The sequence below is a fragment of the Cricetulus griseus genome, chromosome 7 (genome assembly GCF_003668045.3).
Source record: "Cricetulus griseus strain 17A/GY chromosome 7, alternate assembly CriGri-PICRH-1.0, whole genome shotgun sequence".
NCBI lineage: Eukaryota > Metazoa > Chordata > Mammalia > Rodentia > Cricetidae > Cricetulus > Cricetulus griseus.
This window is the reverse complement of record NC_048600.1, coordinates 97,125,735-97,145,328: the sequence shown is the minus strand read 5'-3', so window position 1 is coordinate 97,145,328 and position 19,594 is coordinate 97,125,735. Positions and strand designations below refer to the sequence as shown.

Below are 19,594 nucleotides of genomic sequence, written 5' to 3'. Positions count from 1 at the left end.
AACTACTTTGAACTAAATAAATACCTGAGCATACTTTTGTTTCCCTGACTTTGGGTAAAATATTAGGAGCCTAAGCATCAACAAGCAACTTTGTGCATATAGAGTACCCTTGCTGGTCAACACAACACAGCTGCCCAGGTGTGTGCTTACTGTTTATGCCACATTTCAAACTCCAGGTTTCCCCCTCAGAGTTACAGACTGATTAACAATAGTAATTAGATGCATGTGTAATTATATAATTCTGGGCTATTCCAGTTTCACTACAATGATAGCAAAGCCTCAAAATGTCACAGAAAAATGAAGAATAAACAAAAGGAGACTTGCATGTGACTCAATATTTGGTTGTTTTAGTACTTGCCTGCCACATCTGGAACCTTGTGACTCATGTTAGCTATCCATAAGAATCATGTAGATCCTAGGTCACCTGACTAGCTAATGAAAGCATGTGGATGCTTGGCCACGAGGGAGGGACCAGCATGTTCCCAAAACATGGACCCTACCAAGGAGGCCTCCAGTATGAAATGGAGGTGAAGGTCACTGGCTGCTAGTTATTTCCTGGTTTAGCCCCCTGGGCTCTCTCTTCATGGAGAGTCAGGTCTGCTGGGTCTGAGAACCCTCTGGGTCATGGTGACCACTGTGATGCTGTCCTCCCCAGACCTGTGGGGTGAGTAGGGGACCCAGACTCTAGAGGAAGGATAGTGAGGCACATGTGGGTCCCACAGCCTGCAGCAGAGTTTTAAAAGCCAAAGATATGTGATTGGAATGGGAGGGGCTGTTTAGAAACCAGCCCTGCAGGCCTGAATCAGGACTGAGCCCTGAGGAGGGAAGGCTGAACCGGGCAGTTCAACCTCAGACCTGTCATTTGTCCAAGGCAGCTGGAGGAAGGACTCCGATCCCCTTTGCCCTCCTTGCCTCTTAAGAGTGACTTAGTAAACATACTTGCATTTCTTCAATGCTTTAGGCTGATGAAAGGCAGGTCACCCATATTTTTATTTCATGTTCATAATTACTCCATAAGCACACTATTCCTATTTTATGCATGGAGAAACCGAGACTCAGAGTAGCTGGTGGCTATACAGCTACCAAGACTAGTCTAGACCAGATACTTCCTGAAGTAGGCAAGACATCCATCCTCCCTTCTATAATTTCTTAACTTGAAAATTGGGGCTATAGCCAGGCTTGGCCAGAATAGTGGAGGCCTGAGGTCAGGATGGAAGGCAGGGATATGGAGGCAAAAAAACCCGAATGTGGGGACCTTCTGTGCAAGGGGCAGAGACTCTGGTGCTCCTTGGCTTGGTAGAGGACAGGTGATATTTTCCATGTTGGTTGATGGCTTTAATTTGTTTGGTTTTTATGCTGAGTGTATGTTCATGTATGTGTGGGTGCACGCGTGTGTGTGTGTGTGTGTGTGTGTGTGTGTGTGTGTGTGTGTCTGCCTGCATGCAAGTGTAGGTAGACCAGAGGATGACCTCAGTTATTGCTCCTCTGGTGTGGTATGTGTTGTTTTTTGAGACAGGATCTTTCACTGGTCTGAACTCACCACGTATGCTAAGCTGTTGGCTAGTGAGCCCCAGGGATCTACCTGTCCGTACTCCCCAGAGCTGGGATTATAGGCACATGTCACCACACCCAGATTTTTGGTGTGGGTTCTGGAGGTTCAAACTCAGATTCTTATGCTCACATAACAAGTGCTTTTACTAACTTTGGTATCTCTCTAGCCCTTGTCTGTTTTGTCCTCAGTGCCAGGGATTGAACTGAGGGCCTCATGCCTGTTAGGCAAGTATTCTAGTACTGAGCTGTATCTCCACCCAAGCTTCATGGTTTTCAATTAGAGATTTCCAGGGTGTGTAGGCTATGGGCACTTAAGACTCCAGAAAATTCCTCTGTTTTAGAGAGGCAAATAGATCACAAGCTGCATACCAATTCTGCCCACCTGGGGATGGCTGCAAAGGTGATGCTGAGGGAGAGTGCTGGGGCCAATTGGTGAGATTTTTCAAGGGCCTGGGATGAGAAACTGCTGTGTGTTTCACGTGTTTTGCCCTTTGATAGTAGGCCTCTATGTTCCTCTGCAAACTTCCCTCCTTGGAGCCTTGGGGCCAGAGAAGAGGATAGAAAAGCAAGAACAACATCCCAAGATCTGACTTGAGAAATCGCCTTGGTTGCTAATAGATTGGGAAAACCAAGCCAGTAATCTTCCAAGAAACTTCCAACCCTGGCACGTGTGTATCCTTACTGTGGGAGTTCTGTAGCTGAGTCACCGCAGCCATGAAGGGCTGCTGGGCCATGTGGCTGCCTGGGCTCTGCTGCATAAGGGGCTGCTGGTGAGGACTGTGTAGCTGTTGGGAGAACTGGACAGGCTGGAGGGCTGCCAGGCTGCTGGCCACACTGTTGATGACTGGAACACTCTGGGCTTGGGAGGTGTTGAGGCCTGTGGGAGCAGGAGAGAAAAGTCAGAGTGGTACCATGGATGAACAGATGTGACAGGGACAGCATCTGTCATACATGGAGCCCCTACTTGGTGTATATATCATTGGGCTGAGCCTTTTATGGAAGAGACTGCACCGAAGATTGCAAACAAGGAAACCAAGACCTGGAGAGAAAAATTTCCAAAGCCTGAGAGTCTCTCCAAATCATCCAATGACCTCCAAAATTCAGCTCCTTTGGAGGCACCAGAGCTCTGGGAAAGCCAACTCTGTTTGCCAGCTTTGCACATGCTGGACTGTGAGATGCCTGCCCTGGTGTCCTCTAGTTAAGGGTGTTCACTTTAGGGTATGGCTTATTACTCAGATCTGTCGTTCCAGTAGAGGGCAGCAGTATGCAGCAGCCCCCTCTGCCCTGCATACCCTAACCCCACTACCTCAAGTCAAAGGAAACCAAACCTTCTTCCACAGTCCTGGAAGGAAGAGGTCTGAGGATACACAGTAGAGCCCACAAGGCCCCTGGAAGAGGCTGGACTGACTCTGTTGTCAGTAGCAGAGAGAGGAAGAAAACAGAAGACCTCAGCCTGTCTGTGACGTGGACATATGCTAGGGCTTTTGGTACCTGAAGAACTAGATTGGAGGAGGAGGAAGCAATAAGTTAAATATGTGACAGTAGGTCTGGTCTTCGGTTCTGGGGACATGGGGAACCTCTGTGCTTTGGTATCAGGCCTATATCCAGAGACCTCTTTTGAATCCCAGCCACTACTGCAAGGCTGGGGTCTCCTTGTCTCCATAATCTAGTTGCTCCCTGGTGTGGCCCTGGGAAAGATGAGACAGGATCAGAGTGGAAGCCAGAGGATGAACAGAGACATTCCCCCAGTCTCTGTTCCAGAGCTGCCAATACTCCTTAGTCCTAGCTTTCTGGGAAGTCAGGGGTGGGAGGATGTGATGAAAAGGGGAAATCCAGAAAAAGGCCTTTTGCAGAGGGGAGGTCTGGAGGAGAGCTTTCCTGCAAGGGAGAGCACTTGGAAAGCTTAAGCAGGATTGTGGGACGTCCTCCAGGGAGACAGCACAGTCTTAACAATTGCCCACTTGGAGCTCTAGCAGATACTGTTATCAGAAAGTTAAAAGGTGAGATCCTTGAGCAGAAAGGAAGAACAGATAACCCTCTTCCTGGCTCCCCTAGGTGGTACTTGATGGGGGTGGGGTGGGGTGATGGTTCTTCTGATCACCCTCAGAATATCACTAGAATATTACTTCCTTGGGGAACTCAGCTTCTCCCCAAGTGTGCATCTCACCTGACACCCTGTTACTGTTTCAATTTCCTTCCTCTTACTGACAGCCTCTGGCTCCCAGAAAACCTTATGAATTTTCTGTTTATCCAGGAGCCCATGCCCACTACTCTCATAGGGAAGTCTCTGTCCAGGAAAGAACACATCTAGACTGGATGACACTGAAAGGCACAGTTCGGAAACATGCCTGAGCTTTTGAGCCACCCAGGGGACCTCTTTAAGAAATATACATTCTTGGGCCCCGCCCAAGACTCAGTGAGTCAAAACCTGCAGAGGTGGGGCCCAGGAATCTCATTTTCGACAGTCTGAGATCCCAGTGTGCGTCTGTTCCAGGTCTGAGAACCTCTGATGTCATCCTAGCTCCTCCAGGGCGTATGACTTGTGGCCTTTTTATCCGGAAGAAGCAAAGATAATGAAGATTTGGCAGTGACAAGTCACTTGTCCAGAGTCCTGCAGAGCTGAGGAGGGAGCTGGCATACACAAGAAAACAAGAAACCTCTCTAACTGACTCTCCCTTAGAGGAGGGCACTGGGTCTCAGCCAAACTTCCTGGCAATCCTCACCCTTCTTTATGCTCTGTCTACCCCAGTGCACATGCGCACCTGTGCCTAAGGTCAGTGTGCACCCTGTCCACATGCTGCAGGAGACACTGTGAGGAGGCTGAGATGCCCGGGTGCACATGATGGGAAGAACAAACGTGGAAAATACAGAATGGCCCCAGGCAAAGCTTTGGCTCAGACAGCACCTAAACTGATACAGTTGAGTGTGTGTCTTAGTCGAAGCTTGGTTTGGGAAGAAAGAGGGACAATTTGTGTACTACTTTGTTTGAAGAAATAAGGAAATAGATACTTTATCCATAGGCCTCCCCCTCCTACCCCATGGTTGTGAGTGTGTGTGTGTGTGTGTGTGTGTGTGTGTGTGTGTGTGTGTGTGTGTAGGCATGAACATGTATAGGTCAAAGATCAGAGGGCAACTTTCAGCAGTCAGTTCTCTCCATGTTTATGTGGGTTCTTCGGATTAAACTCAGATCATCAGACTTGGTGGCACATAAGCACTTTTACCCGTTGAGCCATCACCCCAAACCCATGAACTTTAGGAAGGTAAGCAAGCTGGTTTAAGCCATCTCACTCTTTATCCAAGTCCTGGTATTAGTCTGGCTACTGTAGTCTGTGTACCAGAAGGGCCAGTGAAATAGAAGTGAATTTGAGGTAATTTTTTACTTTTGAATCTCCTAAAGATCTCTTTATTCCCATTTCCCTTCTGCAAAAGTAAATGCAGAGTGTGCTTCCATCCTAACAGCTAAGGACAGGGTAAGAGCTGCACACACATGATTCAATAAATCCATGTGCTTTCAATGGCCCCTGCCCTATTCTGCCCTCAAAGAAGGCATTCTCTTATGTGATTCTAGTTCTTAGGAGATGGGAGGGGAGGGAAGCAAAACGCAGGAACAAGACAAGGAAGCAATCAGCATGGGGCCCTGGACACCTGGATGCCAAGAGGACCATGGGCAGTGCAAAGTTGAAAATTATGAATGACATGCCACCTTCAGGTATCTCTGGATCCATCTAAGGAAGATTTCCTCAGGTTACAAAGATGAGAAATAATGACTGCCTAGTGGTCACAGCAAAGAGGAAAATGTCCAAACCCTCAGATGTTTGGTGATGGTGAAGCTGAAAAAAGTCCAAACCCTCTGTTTTACAGTTTGCCTTCCCATAGCTGGGAATGCCCCCCTCTGATGGAGCAAGGCTGGCTGCAGAATGAGAGCCTGCTTGAGCTAGAAGGACCTGATCCACCCCACCCCACCATCTTCAGGCAATGTTAAACAACCCACCTCTCTTTAAAAGCTTGAAAGCTCAGAGATGCTAGTTCAGGGGCCCTTTCTGGGTCCTCTGCAATTTTACAGGACTTGCCTATGACATAAAAGGACTTCTTCAGAAACCCATCAAAACCTTGCTCCATCCTCACCAACCCCAAGAATTTCCTAGAGAATACACAGGGTTAGGAATGAACAGGAAACAAGCGTATAAACCACAGTTGTGAGAGGTCTTGCTTTCTGGATTTACAAGCATGTCTATATTCCTTATCACCGAATAACGTTACCAACTCATTTTATAGACAAGGAAATCCAACCCCAGAAGGGTTTAGCAACTTGAACTGGCTGCATAACTAAATTGTGCATAAGTAAATTGTGACCTGGATTCAAAGCCATTAGAAAAGATCTCTTGTAGGATACATGTATGATAGACATTGTAGAGGAGAGAGAAAAAGCCAAAGAACTAAAATCAAATCAAAAGTGTATTGAGAACAACCGAACATATCTGTGAGCCCAGCCATGAGGCATAGGCAGGAAGATAGCTGCAAGTTCAAGGCCAGCTTGATAGTGATGCCCTGTCTCAGCCACTCTACCCTGAAAAACCTCTAGGGGCAGGAGCGTATGTCTCACATGGGGCATTTTGTGCCTATTCCTGTCACGCTGATTTGCTTTTCATTTTTCTCCCTGCCCTCAGGTTTTCTGACCAAGAGTGGAACTTACTCTGTGCAATGGCCATGACTCCAGACAAGGGGGTCATGATGAGGTTCTGAGATTGCTGGGGATTGTGGTGGGAGAGGCTGTGGATATTTGTCAAGGTGCTGACGGGGGGCAGTCCTCCTCCTGAGACAGTGATCTGCTGGAGAGGACAAAGAAGAGCAGCGTGAGTAGGGTTAAAGCACTAAGGGCCGTTTCCAGACTGCTATGACTTTGCAACTTATTCATTCACATAACAATGAAAGCTCAACAGTGGGGTGGCCTCCATTCTAGACACCGAGGGGAGAGCAGTGACAGTCAGGGCTCTGTCCTCATGGCAAGTTGCCAGCTTGCTTCAGAAGTTTTCCTGTTCATATGTTACATGACTGTCACATGCTCACTCTTCAGGTGCCCTGCATCCTGATTTCCTACCCTTTATGTTGTTGATGTTAGAGATAGGTGTCTGCTAAAAATAAAACTGAGGCAATGCCCTAGCGAGGTTAGACTAGGAACCAGGAAGGAGTACAGAGTGCTCCCGGAGCCCTTGTCATGCATCAGCTCACTGTGTCCCGAGAGTTCTGATGTGCCCATTTCCCAGATGAAAGACTGAGACCAAGAGTAGCTATGCATCCTGTTTGAGATCCTGAAGCTAGGAAACAGTACACCTGTTCTTCAAGTCAAGCTCAGTCTGACCTAGGAGGATCTTCTGCTTTTCCCCACACTAATTACTGGGGGGGGGGGGTGTTTGTCCCCAAATCTTCACCATACTTTAAAACTGTTCTCCCTCCTTCCTTCTTCCTTCCTCCTTCTCCTCCATCTTCAAAGTGCTGATACTACTAATGACAAGACAACTAACCCAGTTGCCATTGTTTTTCACCATCACATTTTACCAGCAGATTCATAGGTGGAAGTGACCAATTCTTGCATATGTAATTTGCACATAACTGCTGTATTTTATTTGTCCCTACTGATATCCTTTCCTATTTTTCATCTTTCCAGGTGTATCATTATATAACAAGCATCAAATCCTGCCAGGGACTCGTTCTTGCTTTAACAAATGTTGTTTATAAACCCACTGATGGAACTTTCTCCATAGTACTAAATAAAAACCATTTTAAAAAATGTGTTATTTTGACTCCAATATTAATCAGAAATATTTCTAATATCCTCTTGCTAGTTATAATCATATATAAAAATCAGTTTTATATACATACTTTTTCATAATAGTTTACCATTCACAGTTTTGAAATAACTTCTAATTTTTGGTTTCTCAAGACAAGGTTTTTCTGTGTTGCTCTGGCTGTCCTCAAATTCCCAGAGATCTGCCTGCCTCTGCCTCTTGAGTGCTGGGATTAAAGCCACCATGGCTTGGCTCTAATCGTTTTTCTTAAGAAAAGACCCAGGTATTGCTGAGAGCACTAGGGAACCTGAAGAGGGTCCATCACAGAACCAGCTCCCTTATTTATATCTTTCTGTTCCCTAGAGTCTGTCAGATTCTCGGTCTCATACTAGTACCTGGAAAGATGATAGCTCCCACCCTGTCCTTCTGGTCAACCTCACACTCTCCAAGGTTAACTTGAAAAAAGAAGGAAGGGGGTGGGTGGGTGGGATCTTGAATAGGTTTGTTTGTGTTTTTAAAATGAACATCAAGAAATGAGTTAGAGGTCACATGACCAATAAGGAATTTTGACCACACCAAACAAGAGAGAACCAGCCTGTTTGCTGGACTTGTTTTTCAAAATGTCAGAGTCATAAAAAAAAAAAAAAATCTGTGACCTGCCCTCAGACCAAATCCCTTGGGTAATAGGGTCTTGTGGGGAAAGTCAATGGAGGAGCATAGGTCACCCCCCTCAGCATTTCAGTTTGATGGGTGCAACAGAAAAGTGGGTGTCAATGATAAAAAATGTTTTGCTATTAGTCCATAATGACACAAAAAGGGCAAACATTATGATTTTTTTGTCACTGAGTTACATATTAAGAAACTGATCCTTTGAAGAGACATAACAGATGAACTGTATGTCACTGGACAGTAAGCAAGGGAGCCCAAGTTCAAGTTAAGTTTTGCCAGATTTTCAATCTCATCCACTTACTATGCTTGGCAACCTTGGTCAAGTGACTTCCCTCTCTAAGAAGTAGCCATTACTTTCTGCTTGCTTCCAGGATGGAAGGAAGCCAGAGAGTTACCAAAGATACCATGATGACCCTTAACATAACCATTTGTAGAACCTGGATTATATAATACCTTTGATACGGTAATTTCTTTATGTGCCCACAACATGTGAGGTTTGGGCTACTAGCCCTATCTTGCAGAGAAAGAAGGTAAAATTTAGAGAGTTTAAGAAATGTCCCTAACCTTTTTTTTTTTTTTTCAATAAAAAGAAAGAAAGGTCTCAACTGGTAAGACCATAGCTGAATGCAGGTGATCTGCCTCCAAGGTCTGACTTAATACTGCCAAAGTATTGCATGAGTTAAAAAAAAAAAATCAGCAAACACAAATTACAGCCTTAATAGCTATGCTATTTTGGCATAGGGGAAGGTTTACTCCCAAAGAGAGCTGTAAGAAATCTTTACACCAACTCTATCACACGACGTCATTTCTCCAATTTTGCAATTGAAGACACTGAAGCTAAGCAATTCTTTGACCCTATTGTTGGTATATGTCAGAAGCCAAGACTGCATATTTGGATTCCCTGGACCATGCTCCTCTCATTCTCTCATTCTCTCATTCTCTCTCTCTCTCTCTCTCTCTGTGTGTGTGTGTGTGTGTATGTGTGTGTGGTGCCACTTGTTGTGACTTCAAGCACATACTCCACAGCATAATGTGTGTGGTCAGGGGACAACTTTAGATGTTGGTCCTTGCCTTCAACCTTGTTTGAGACAGGCTAGTCCTGATGCTTGCCATTCTAACGCCAGGCTATCTAGATTAGCTGACCTGCAAGCTTTAAGGGACTCTCTCATCCTCTCATCCCATCTCCCTCCTTTCCTACTGTGTCCAGTTTTATGTGGGTTCTGGGAATCCACACCTGGGTCCTTATGCTTATGCAGCAAGTATGTTACCCTCGGAGGCATCTCTCCAGCTCCATCATGTTCTTTTTAGGCCATATTCCACTCTTGTGTTGGCGGAACACAATCTGGGATGCACTCGTTATACATTAACAGAGAATAGACTCTTGAATTTGGGCACCTGGCAATAGTGATGTAACATAGGAACCAAGGTGTTGGAGACAAGTGAGAAGCTGGTCCCTGCAAACAAACTTCCAGATATTTGTTAACATCGAGGTGTGCTGTCTTGGTCAATCATCAATCTGATAGCACATTGCCCAGTGAGAGCAATGCTGACTCTGCTTTAGAGAAGCCCAAGAGACTCAAAGACAGATTCCAAGGACCTTTAAGTAATAAGAAATAAGACTTGGAATTGTATTTTATTTTACTTTTTCAGTTCTTGGCATCTCATTCCTCTAGGCAACACACCTCTACCCCTGAGACATCTCTAACCCTAGGAGTTTATTATCATTATTATTATTCTCTGTGTATAAATGCTTTGCCTATATGAATGTCTGTTCATCACAAGAGTGCCTAGTGCCCATGGAAGCTAGAAGATGGCATCAAATCCCATAGAACTGGGCTTATAGACGGATAGACGGTTGTGAGCCACTGTGTGGGTGCTAGGAGTTGAACTCAGGTTCTCTGAAGGGACAAAGAATAGCCTGTTCTCTTAACCACTGAATCACCTCTCCAGCCCCACCTAGGAGTTCTTAGTTCACTGAGAAGTAAAGTGAACTTCTACCAGGGAAGCCTGCGTAATGCTTTAACCCTAACTTGTTTGTGTTTTTACATGACTGTTAAGAAATCAAAAGACTGGGGGCTGGAGAGATGGCTCAGGGGTTAAGAGCATTGACTACTCTTCTGGGAGACCTGGGTTCAATTCCCAGCAACCACAAGGCAGCTCACACCTGTCTGTAACTCCAGTCCCAGGAGGTCCAACACACATGGTACACAGACACATGTATAGGCAGAACACCCATTCGCATAAAATAAAGGTTAAAAAACACTAAAGGAAACAAGAAACCATAAAGACATATATGCCTCTTACAAGGTAGTGGGGGCAGATGTTGGTGGGGAGGAAGGGTCTCTCTTAGGGGGTAGGGAAGAACACAAGAGAGCTGAGCAAAGCTTCCCACCAGGTTTCCCCATTATTTTTGTTTACAAAGACTCCCACAAGAGGCCAGCTCCGGTCTCCTGAAACTGGAGTTGTCCAGATCAGCCCACCCCGCCCCCCAGGACCTACATGTTGTTTTTCTTCCAAAGAACTGGATGGAGACTTGGTCAGCTGTGACTCACTCCTGTGTTGCCTACACAGCACACACACCAAGGACTAAAATGGCAAGGGCTCCCTGTTATCCTCCAGCCCCCACTGACCACCGGTGGGGGGGGGAGGAGATGGGGGTGGGGGACGGGTACCTTTCGGGAATGTGTGCAGCTCCACCTTCAGCGTGGAAGTCAGGAACCCTAGCTCCTCCCTCCCATGAAACAGAGCATGACCCAGAGAATAAAGTTTTCCATTTCCTACCCTTGGTGTCGTAATACTCCTGTTGTCTCAAAAGCCCTCTCCTGTGCCCTTGTGTTGCCAAAAACATGAATTGGGGAATGGGTCTAGGATGGTGGTGGGGGTGGGTGGGTATATAGATGGGTTTAGAGAAGGTAGGGTGACAGGAATCAGAATGCACCATATACACGTATGAAGTTGTCAAAGAACAAATTCAATAAAAGTTAAATGTATTAAAAAAGAAGAAGAAGAAGAAGAAGAAGAAGAAGAAGAAGAAGAAGAAGAAGAAGAAGAAGAAGAAGAAGAAGAATTAGAACCTTGGAAATTCAAGTGGGGCTTACTGGGCAGGATAGGGTTCATCCAGGTGTGGGGCTGTGGTTAGAGGTAGAGAAAACTTCAGTGAAAATGGAGCTGACGCTGAAGCAACAGCACGGCCATTCATGAAATGCTGAGTGTGTTTTCCGACACGTTATCACACTTCCTCCACAACACTATTGCTGTTACCCCCATTTTATAGATGAGGAAAAGAGAACCAAAGTAGTTCTGTAATTTGCCCAAGGCTGCACCACTGTGAAGTGCCAGAGCTGAGATTTGAGAGTAGGTAATTGTACCTTCAGAGTCACTGTTTCTTACTCCAGGTGCCACCCCACTGCACCTGTCATTATGACCTTCCTCTCCCTTCAGGAAACGTCTGCCATCTCCTGCCATCCGCTACAACCTGATACTGTCCTCATCAGGACCAAAAGGAGTCTGGGGGCTTGTTTCAAAATGAGGTGCTTTCTGGGTTAAAAAAAAAAAATCTGGTTTTGGAGGCCTTGGAGGGAAGGATGAATGAACATTTTATCAACACAAATGTCACTGGCAGCCCCAAAACAAACAGCGTCCCACCCGGCTCGCTCCTTTATGAGGCATTCAATCAATAAAATGAGAGCAGAGCTCTGTCAGATTTATTGGCTGGGTTCAAACTGAACACCTCTTCTACCCGCCAAAGGCTGGGTCACCAGTCTGCCTTTCCGTTCCTGCTCTGGACAGCCCCCATTTTCCCCTGTGGGGCTACAATGGTTCATTGTTTGAGGTAGGCCTTGTGAGAAGTTGTATTTGTTTTGCCTCTTATCTTATCGGCTCCAGGGCTACAATGGCCCAGGTGTACTCACCATTTTACCATCAGGTGAGAGGAGACTGTGGCCTGGGTCCAGGCTGCCTGGGGAGACTTGCTGTAAAACCGACTGGCTGGTCACCATGGCACTGTTGCCATGGTGACTGATTGTTGAAGAGGAAGTGACCTCATTGTTTCCCTGCTGGCTGTAGCGCACTCCTGCAAAACAACATGAACCCAACAGGAAACATTAGTGTCACCAGGGCCCCTGGACACTGACTCAGTGCCTCTTGTTTTCAATGGTGGGTGACAAGAAAACAGAATGGTTTTCTCCTCCCCGACCACTCACAAGAACAAGCTATCTTCCTCTGGGGTAAGGGGGTGTGGCCTCTATTTTAACTGTAGAATATAAGGTCTCTGAAGGTAGGATAGTTTGTCTTTTGGGTTGTGAGCCGAGTCATCTCTCCAGCCCAGAGTAGGCCACTTTGATCTATTTTGTTTTGCTTTTTGTTACATTGCCAGTGTTTTAGCACTTGATGGTCATTCAGTCAACTTCTGTTGGAGGATGGAAGGTTGAAAAGTAGGAGAAAGAGAGCTGAACCTTCTGAAGGCAGAGGCAGATCAACCAACAAGGGTGGGACAGATTTCTAATCAATACAAGGAAGTTTTCTAGCAAGAAGGGGCAGAGAGAAGACTTTAAGGTTTATAAACAGACACCTGTAGGTTCAAATCCTGTCTGGCTCTGCATCTCTACCTCCTCTCATGAAATAGAGAGGATGCTTCCTCTCCAGGGCTGTTTGAGGACTGGAGACAACTTCTCTCCAGCTCCCAACATAATGCCAAATACCGTGGGACCGAGGTCAAAGATGCTTGGCAGGGTGAGCTGATAGTAGGATAGATCTCAGGACATGGATAAGAAGATTCTTGAATTCTAGGGTCAGATTCTAAACGTGGATGGAATGTTCTGATAGAGAGCAACTTGTAGCAGCTCCTGCCTTGGCAGACTGATTGACGTATGGCCCAGGAAGCAACTTGGCAGGAGGCCTGGCCGCTGCTCTTCTGCCCTTTCCTTCTGAAGCATCCAGACTTCACTCCTATTTCACCTGCATGTTTTGATTCTCTGATCAGCTATTTACCTCCCCAAGATGCCCTGCTCCCGAGAGAGTGGCGATAACCCTGGGAGTCAGGTGTGTGCTCACCTCCCAGCCTGTCCCCATCATTGATTCGGTCTCAAGTCAAACAGTCCCTGGACTTAGCCTATTTAATTTGGCTGAAGGAAAAGGGCCAACCCTCTGATGATCAAATATGGGTCACAGGGAGGCTTCTCCCCTACCACAGGCCATACGATGATTATTTAAAAATAATTAACTAAGGATATCCATGGGAAACAAAAGCCTTCACAAGGGGGCATGGTAAGAGCCCAGAGCCTCTCATTAGAGGCTAGGCAGCACAGCCCAAGTTGGCTGCAGCTCATAGTTTTAATTGGCCCTAAAGAACTTTGTTGTGTTGTAGCAGCTGTGCTAAGCACAGATGGGTCACCTTTAAGATCTCTAGCTTTCCAGACTTCCCCTTTAAGATCTCTGGGAGTTATAGGATCCCTGTTTTGATCGCAGCTTTATCATCTCTCTACTGAATGAGCTCCAGCATCCTTATCTAGAAGATGGAGGGTGGCATGCTATGGGGCAGGGACTGTCAGTGCAGTGTGGAGGGAGTTAGGAAGGAGGCTTGTCAGTTCTGGGTCCATCTGTATCCCTTCCCTACTGATGCTCTTCTCATAGACGTGACAGTCACTAGAGTTATCTTCCAGGGGAAGGGACAGGGATGGACAGATATTAAGCAATTATGCACAGGCCACATACCAGGAAGATACAGATCTTATCAGAGAGAGAGAGAGAGAGACAGAGAGAGAGAGAGAGAGAGAGAGAGAGAGAGAGAGAGAGAGAGAGGAAAAAAGGAGTCTTAGTCTTTATATATTTCATGAATTTGGAAGAACACTTGAAATAACAACAGATGAGGAATGCAAAGTGTAGAGGCTCTGGAGTTAGGTGACTGGGGCTTAAATCTTGGTTCCACCATGCCATAGCCATGGGGAGATTATGCACTTTCTCTGGGCTTCAGTATCCATACTGTTAACAGTGTCCTCTCCTTAGGTCCCTGGCAAAGAACACAATTAATGAGTGTGCAAGTTCTCAGGTCATTCTGGGCATATAACCGTTGCACCAAGTATCTCCCCTTTTACTCTCAGCTGTCTTTATCCAAATATTTGTAGGATGACCGAGGTCACACAACTTTACTGAGAACCTATTAATCACTTAAAAACTGTGCTGGGAAACTTCATTAAGTAGTGGGTGATCTTTTCTTCTTCAATCACCATTGCTAGCCCTGACATGGATGGAGATAGATGACAAAGGCTCTGGGTTAACCTTGATTTACTGAAGACACTAGGTTAACTGTCACAGAAGACCCATAGGAGAAACCGCTGTGGCAGGTCATGGTGACATGGAGGTACTCACTACTTGGCTCAAGTCACTAATTAGTTATGTCACCATCATGGACCCTATGAGCCACAGAAAGTAGATCCAAGAGCCAAGGTATCTTAATACAATCTAGAGTCTTTCCCGGGGTCCTGGAAGCTACCGTTCCCTGGGCATCATGGGTTTTGGGTTATTGGTGAATTCCCAACAACCTACGAAACAGACAGATCTCCTAGTTTTGATTCAGCAAGACTGACTAGAAGTGTCAAAAGCAGAGAGAATATATATGGCTCTTCACCCAGTTGTACCCTGGGATTTTTTTATATTCAAGTGGAAGCCAGAGGAAAACCCTGAGTATTTATCCTTAGGTACCCCTCTTGTGTTACTAGTATTATCTTTTTTTAAAAAGAAGGTTCCCCACTAGCCTGGATCACATCAGATATGCTGTCATAGTCCATCAGCAAGTCCCAGGAATCTGCAAGTCTTTGCTTCCGGATCACTGGGATTATAAGCCTGTCTCACCCTGCTCAGCTTTTGCATGGGGTTAGGTGAGGTAACTGGGGGTCAAACTCAGGTTCTCATGCTTGCACAGCAAGTACTTCACAGACCAAGTTACCTCTCTAGCATCTCTTCCCAGAAACTTCTGATGACCCCTTGCTGCTTTCTGAAGGAGCCCAAATACCTGTGACTAGCATAATGGAGCCCTGGAGTCTGCACTCTGCATTATTTGAAATACATTATCCCTCACCACACTCCATGAGGTCGCCTCAGATCAGATGGCTCTGCCACTACCTCTGTGTCTTGCCTATGCTGTTCCCTCTGTTTAGACTGTTCATTTTCCTGTAGCATCTCAGGGGAGATGCTCTTCCTTCACTCTATTAGGTAATGGTCCCATCCTCTGTGTTTCCAAGGTTCTAGAGCAGTGGTTCTCAACCTTCCTAGCGTTGTGACCCTTTAAAACAGTTCCTCATGTTGTGGTGGCCTCAACCATAAAATTAATGTCATCGCTACTTCATAACTATAATTTTGCTACTTCCATGAATCATAATATAAATATCTGATTGTCAGGATATCTGATATGTGACCCCTGTGGAAGGGTCATTCAGCCCCCAAAGGGGTCATGACCCAGAACTGATGCTCTAGACATTTGCCATCAGGAGCTGGCCTCTCTGTACTCCCGTGTGTTTACTTCTCTCCCTCTCAAAGGAAGAGATGCGGTACTCATTGTGGCTTCCTCAGGCACCTGGCACATTTACAGAATGAAGAAATGAGACCTCGGATGCACTGAGGATCCATGCTCCAGATCAAAGAATAAGCAGAAAGAGAAAGTAGGGTCAGTTCTGTATTGATAGTGTAAATCTGTCTATTCCAGGTCTATTGCTGGGGCATCACTGGAAAGTCACACAAATTTCACAGTTGAGAAGCACCAGATGAATTCAGAAATTTGCACAAAGCTGAATGTGGCCACTTGGAATATAATAAACAGCCCTGTGTGTGCATGTACACCCCTTGAACATCTGCCAGCCACCTCGGCCACTCAGGTGCTAGCCACGTCCATGCCCATCAGGAATCACAGTTCCTCCTGACTTTGGACAATCCTATGTCCCCCACTTCATGATAATGACCTGCAACCCTCCTGACTGCTGCTTCCTTAGGCAAACTTCAGGACCTGTTCAAGCTCAAGTGTCACATTTGTTGTTGGACGGCACCCGTGTTCCTTTAACCATCTAGTGGCTGTAAAACGGCTAACGTTTCAGTGAAGGCTTGTCTTTTCAAAATGAGTCACTGATGGCGTGATTTTTCCCCACCAGCCCTGTAATGGTTCTTGTGCAAGCTAGCTCCATGTTGTGTTCTTAGATGCCTGTGCCAGTGTATACAGGGCCCGCTGGGCCTTGTGTGTTCAGAGACAGCCATGACTGCCTTTCAAGAGACTCCAGAGAAGAGCTGTTCAGGGCTCCCGCCTATAGCTCGTAGATCCCTAGCTATGTAGCCCACCTCTCCAAGAGCCTCAAAAAACAGAAAAGATTTCAATTCTGGAAATGAACAAAGCATCAGTCTCTAGACATTTAGAACTCTGTCTGTCTGTCTCCCCTTTAACGCCATTATGATTTTTGGATCAATCAATTTTTAGGCCTTGGTCTTTTTTTAGTTGTTTTCTCCTGTAAAATGGACATAAAAAATTTCCTTCCTCTGGTGGTAGGTGGGTTAATAAAACAATGTAAGAGAAGCTCTGGGCTTTGCTGGGAGACAAAATGAAAAGAGCAACGCCAACCAGGAAATCATGTCTGGAATTTCTCTTGTATTAGGAGAGAAAGGAGAGTGAGGACTAATATGGCTAATATGGACTCATCTTGTCCCTCATATGGCCTTTGGCACTGGAGCCTGGGGGTTCCCTTTACTGGGATCTGTACGTTGTACCCAACACCTGGTGGGATGTCTTCACCCTTGACATTTCATTTTGAAGCCAGCTCCTATTCGTGATAATGCAGGAATGTTCCTCCAGTTGGTGGACCTATGCCAGCTCGGTGAGTGCCCCAGCCACCAACAGAGTAAACATTACTCAACTGGCCAGGGCTCTGTCACACACATTCTTCCTCTGTGTTCCTAACCTCATGCAGAGCACAGCCCAAACCCATTGGCTCTGAAAACTAGATATTTGAACTGGGGTAGGAGGGAGCATGTGAAGGAGAGAAAGTTCTTCCAAAATGAAGCCATTATGTCCATAAATCATGCACAGACAGAACTGTGTTTCTTATGAAGCCCCAACCTTGTACTGGGAAGGGGAGAGGGGGTATTAAGCTAGCCTTAGTGGTTCAGCCCTGTGTCCTCATACCACCCCCACCTAAGGACAATTAATTCCCTTTTCTTGAGAACAGAGACAGAGATGGGCAGTCTGGCTAATTCCTCAGATACTCATTTGTCATTAAAAAGAATGTGAACAATTTCTTGGCTTGAAGTCAGGGATTCCAGAAACCAAAGCTTCTAAATGAATTAGCACTACTGCCTCAGTTTCTCCGTGGACAGCACAGGACTTTTGCCATTCTGAATACTATTTCTCTCTAAGGATAAAGGCCTGGGTTTGCACAGAGTTTAGGAGACTGAATATCTGAAAGCCTAGGAAGAGGAAACTGATGGAAAAATGAAAGTAACTTAAACACAAGGGTGGTCTCAGTTGTAGATCCTAAAGGCCTCAGGTAGGAGCCCCATTCATGGCATTAGAAACACAGACAGGCCTGTGAGGACGGCAAACATTCTTGACTCAAGGGGTAAAATGTTGAATGACACTTCAGGGAAGCCCACAAACTGGTTTTCTTATAAAAAGAATCGAAGTGAATGCAAACATCGGGGAAAGGAAGGAAGAGGAGAAAGCAGCTAAAAATATGTGCACGGTGCCTTCAGACATAGCCTACGGGCAAGGGGGAAGAGGGACAGACACCCTATGTCCTTTCTTCTGTGAGGCTGGCCTTCGTCCTCATGTCCTTGCCAGAGAGCTGGTGTCTACAAGCAAACATCAGGTGCTTTGTAAGATCACTTCAGCCTGGAGTCCAAGGCCACAGCCAGAAGAGCCTCCCCAGCACTGGAGAACTGCCACAGGCCTCACCCAGGAGAGCATTTTATACCGGGCTCCTCAGTGGGCCACAGATGCCCATGTGACACAGTGGACAGCGGAAGTTCTGAGGTAGTCACCTATCTAGTCTCACATTCTGAAAGCTGACCCTCTTACCTCTTCCTTATAATCCTCAAATGGATTCCTGATATGCTAAGTCACTTTATCACAACCCACAGATAGTTTGAAACAATTGTATGGGTTTGCAGCCTTTCTTGGCAGCCTTTCTTGGCTGCTGCATCTCTTATGAGAATATATGCACCCTGAGGGCAGGTTGTCATCATCTAGTCTGTCCATGTCATCCATCCATCTTCTCTACCCTGCTTCCTCCCAGCAACTTTTACATGGTGCCTGGCCTGTGCAATTTCAGGAAAGTAGGTGTCAGAGGAGGGTATGGAGGGGTGTGTATGGGATGTAGTATGTAGTAAGGCCTTTTCCGCCTTCTCCCTGTGCTTTATTTTGTGCTGAAATGGATAGTGTGTGTGTGTGTGTGTGTGTGTGTGTGTGTGTGTGTGTGTGTGTGTGTGTGTGGGCAGGGGCAGGGGTAGGGGGTGGATGGGTGGGTCATTCTCTAATCTTGCAGTCCAAGCACAACATCTGTTCTAGGGGATGACAGCAAGTGCTTATATTAATATAGGTTGACTGTTTCTAAAGTGAACCTTAAAAGTAATAGCACATAGCCCAGGTCATCTTATTGCTTTTGAGGAAGATTTGCGGGCCTTGTGGAGCTGTGAGATGCCCAAGTTTATACTTTCCAAGTTGGATACCCATCTGTGTCCACTGGGTTAGTTTTTGAGGTAAGGAAAAGGATTGGTTAATGGGCTCTTACTGTGGCAGAGTGAGTAATTTAAATATCCTTTTTTTAAAAAAAAAGAAACTAAGGTTAAAAACCAAAGAAGGGTTAACGATGGACATCATTAGCTAATCTAATGTCTGTAGGGGCAGACAGTATCCTGCTGCAGTCTGGCTCCTGGGGTCACTGTCTTTTCTGAGAGGTTGCCTTTGCAGGCAGGGGTAATATGGCTGCAACAAAGGTTCCCAGGTTTGGCAGACAGGGAGAATGCTGATGCTCCTAGAGGGCCGGCAATGTGAGGAAGGCTATAAAGCCATCAGAAGACTGAGCCACTGGGTGTCCACACAAAGTAAGGACCTATAAACAGACATTTGTATTGAGACTAAAGGGCTAATAAAGTTGCCTTAGAAAAGAGAGTTTTTTTCCACTGTGACCTTTTCCTAAGCAATCCCCCCGCTAGGAGGGAATACCCAGGGACATGATCCTTTGAGGCCTGACAAGTGTTAGAGTTGCCTCCTAAGTGGGGGTTTGCCTGGTCAAACCCCAGCCTCTTCATCACTATCACTGGGACAGCTCCATCAGCATCATCACACCAATTATCATCAGCATCATCATGACAGAGCAATGTTGATCACCCAGCAAGCTGATGAGTGGATGCTCGATCCAGGGAGCACCAGGTATCAGAGACACTGAGTCTTTGGCAGATGGATGATGGTTGGCTTCTATCCTGTGCTAGGAGAAGAGGAGCACTTGGAGAACACCATCAAAGAACTGACAGCTGCTCAGAGTCTGGCAGATTTTCTCCTGTCTCTTCAGGCACCTCAGATGTACCAAGTCTAGGTTTCAGGTCACTCAGTGGAA

General features: G+C 46.1%; 1 protein-coding gene and 1 long non-coding RNA gene across 5 annotated transcripts in view; one reads left to right on the top strand and one right to left on the bottom strand.

Moving 5' to 3' along the window:
* Positions 1 to 19,594, bottom strand: part of Hnf1b (HNF1 homeobox B) — a 52,646-nt gene that overhangs the window by 10,476 nt on the left and 22,576 nt on the right. For 2 of the 4 annotated variants that reach the window (XM_027426440.2, XM_027426442.2), the window contains exons 5-7: positions 11,918 to 12,078; positions 6,245 to 6,380; positions 2,234 to 2,428 (exon numbers count right to left, since the gene is read on the bottom strand). In XM_027426440.2, the coding sequence (XP_027282241.1) occupies positions 2,234 to 2,428; positions 6,245 to 6,380; positions 11,918 to 12,078 (492 nt within the window). The remainder of the gene's footprint in view (positions 1 to 2,233; positions 2,429 to 6,244; positions 6,381 to 11,917; positions 12,079 to 19,594) is intronic. The other 2 variants (XM_027426441.2, XM_027426443.2) reach the window with 1 other exon arrangement.
* Positions 447 to 7,338, top strand: LOC118239212. Its single transcript, XR_004770885.1, has 3 exons — positions 447 to 664; positions 6,219 to 6,404; positions 7,217 to 7,338. It is a non-coding gene; the product is annotated as an uncharacterized LOC118239212 (long non-coding RNA).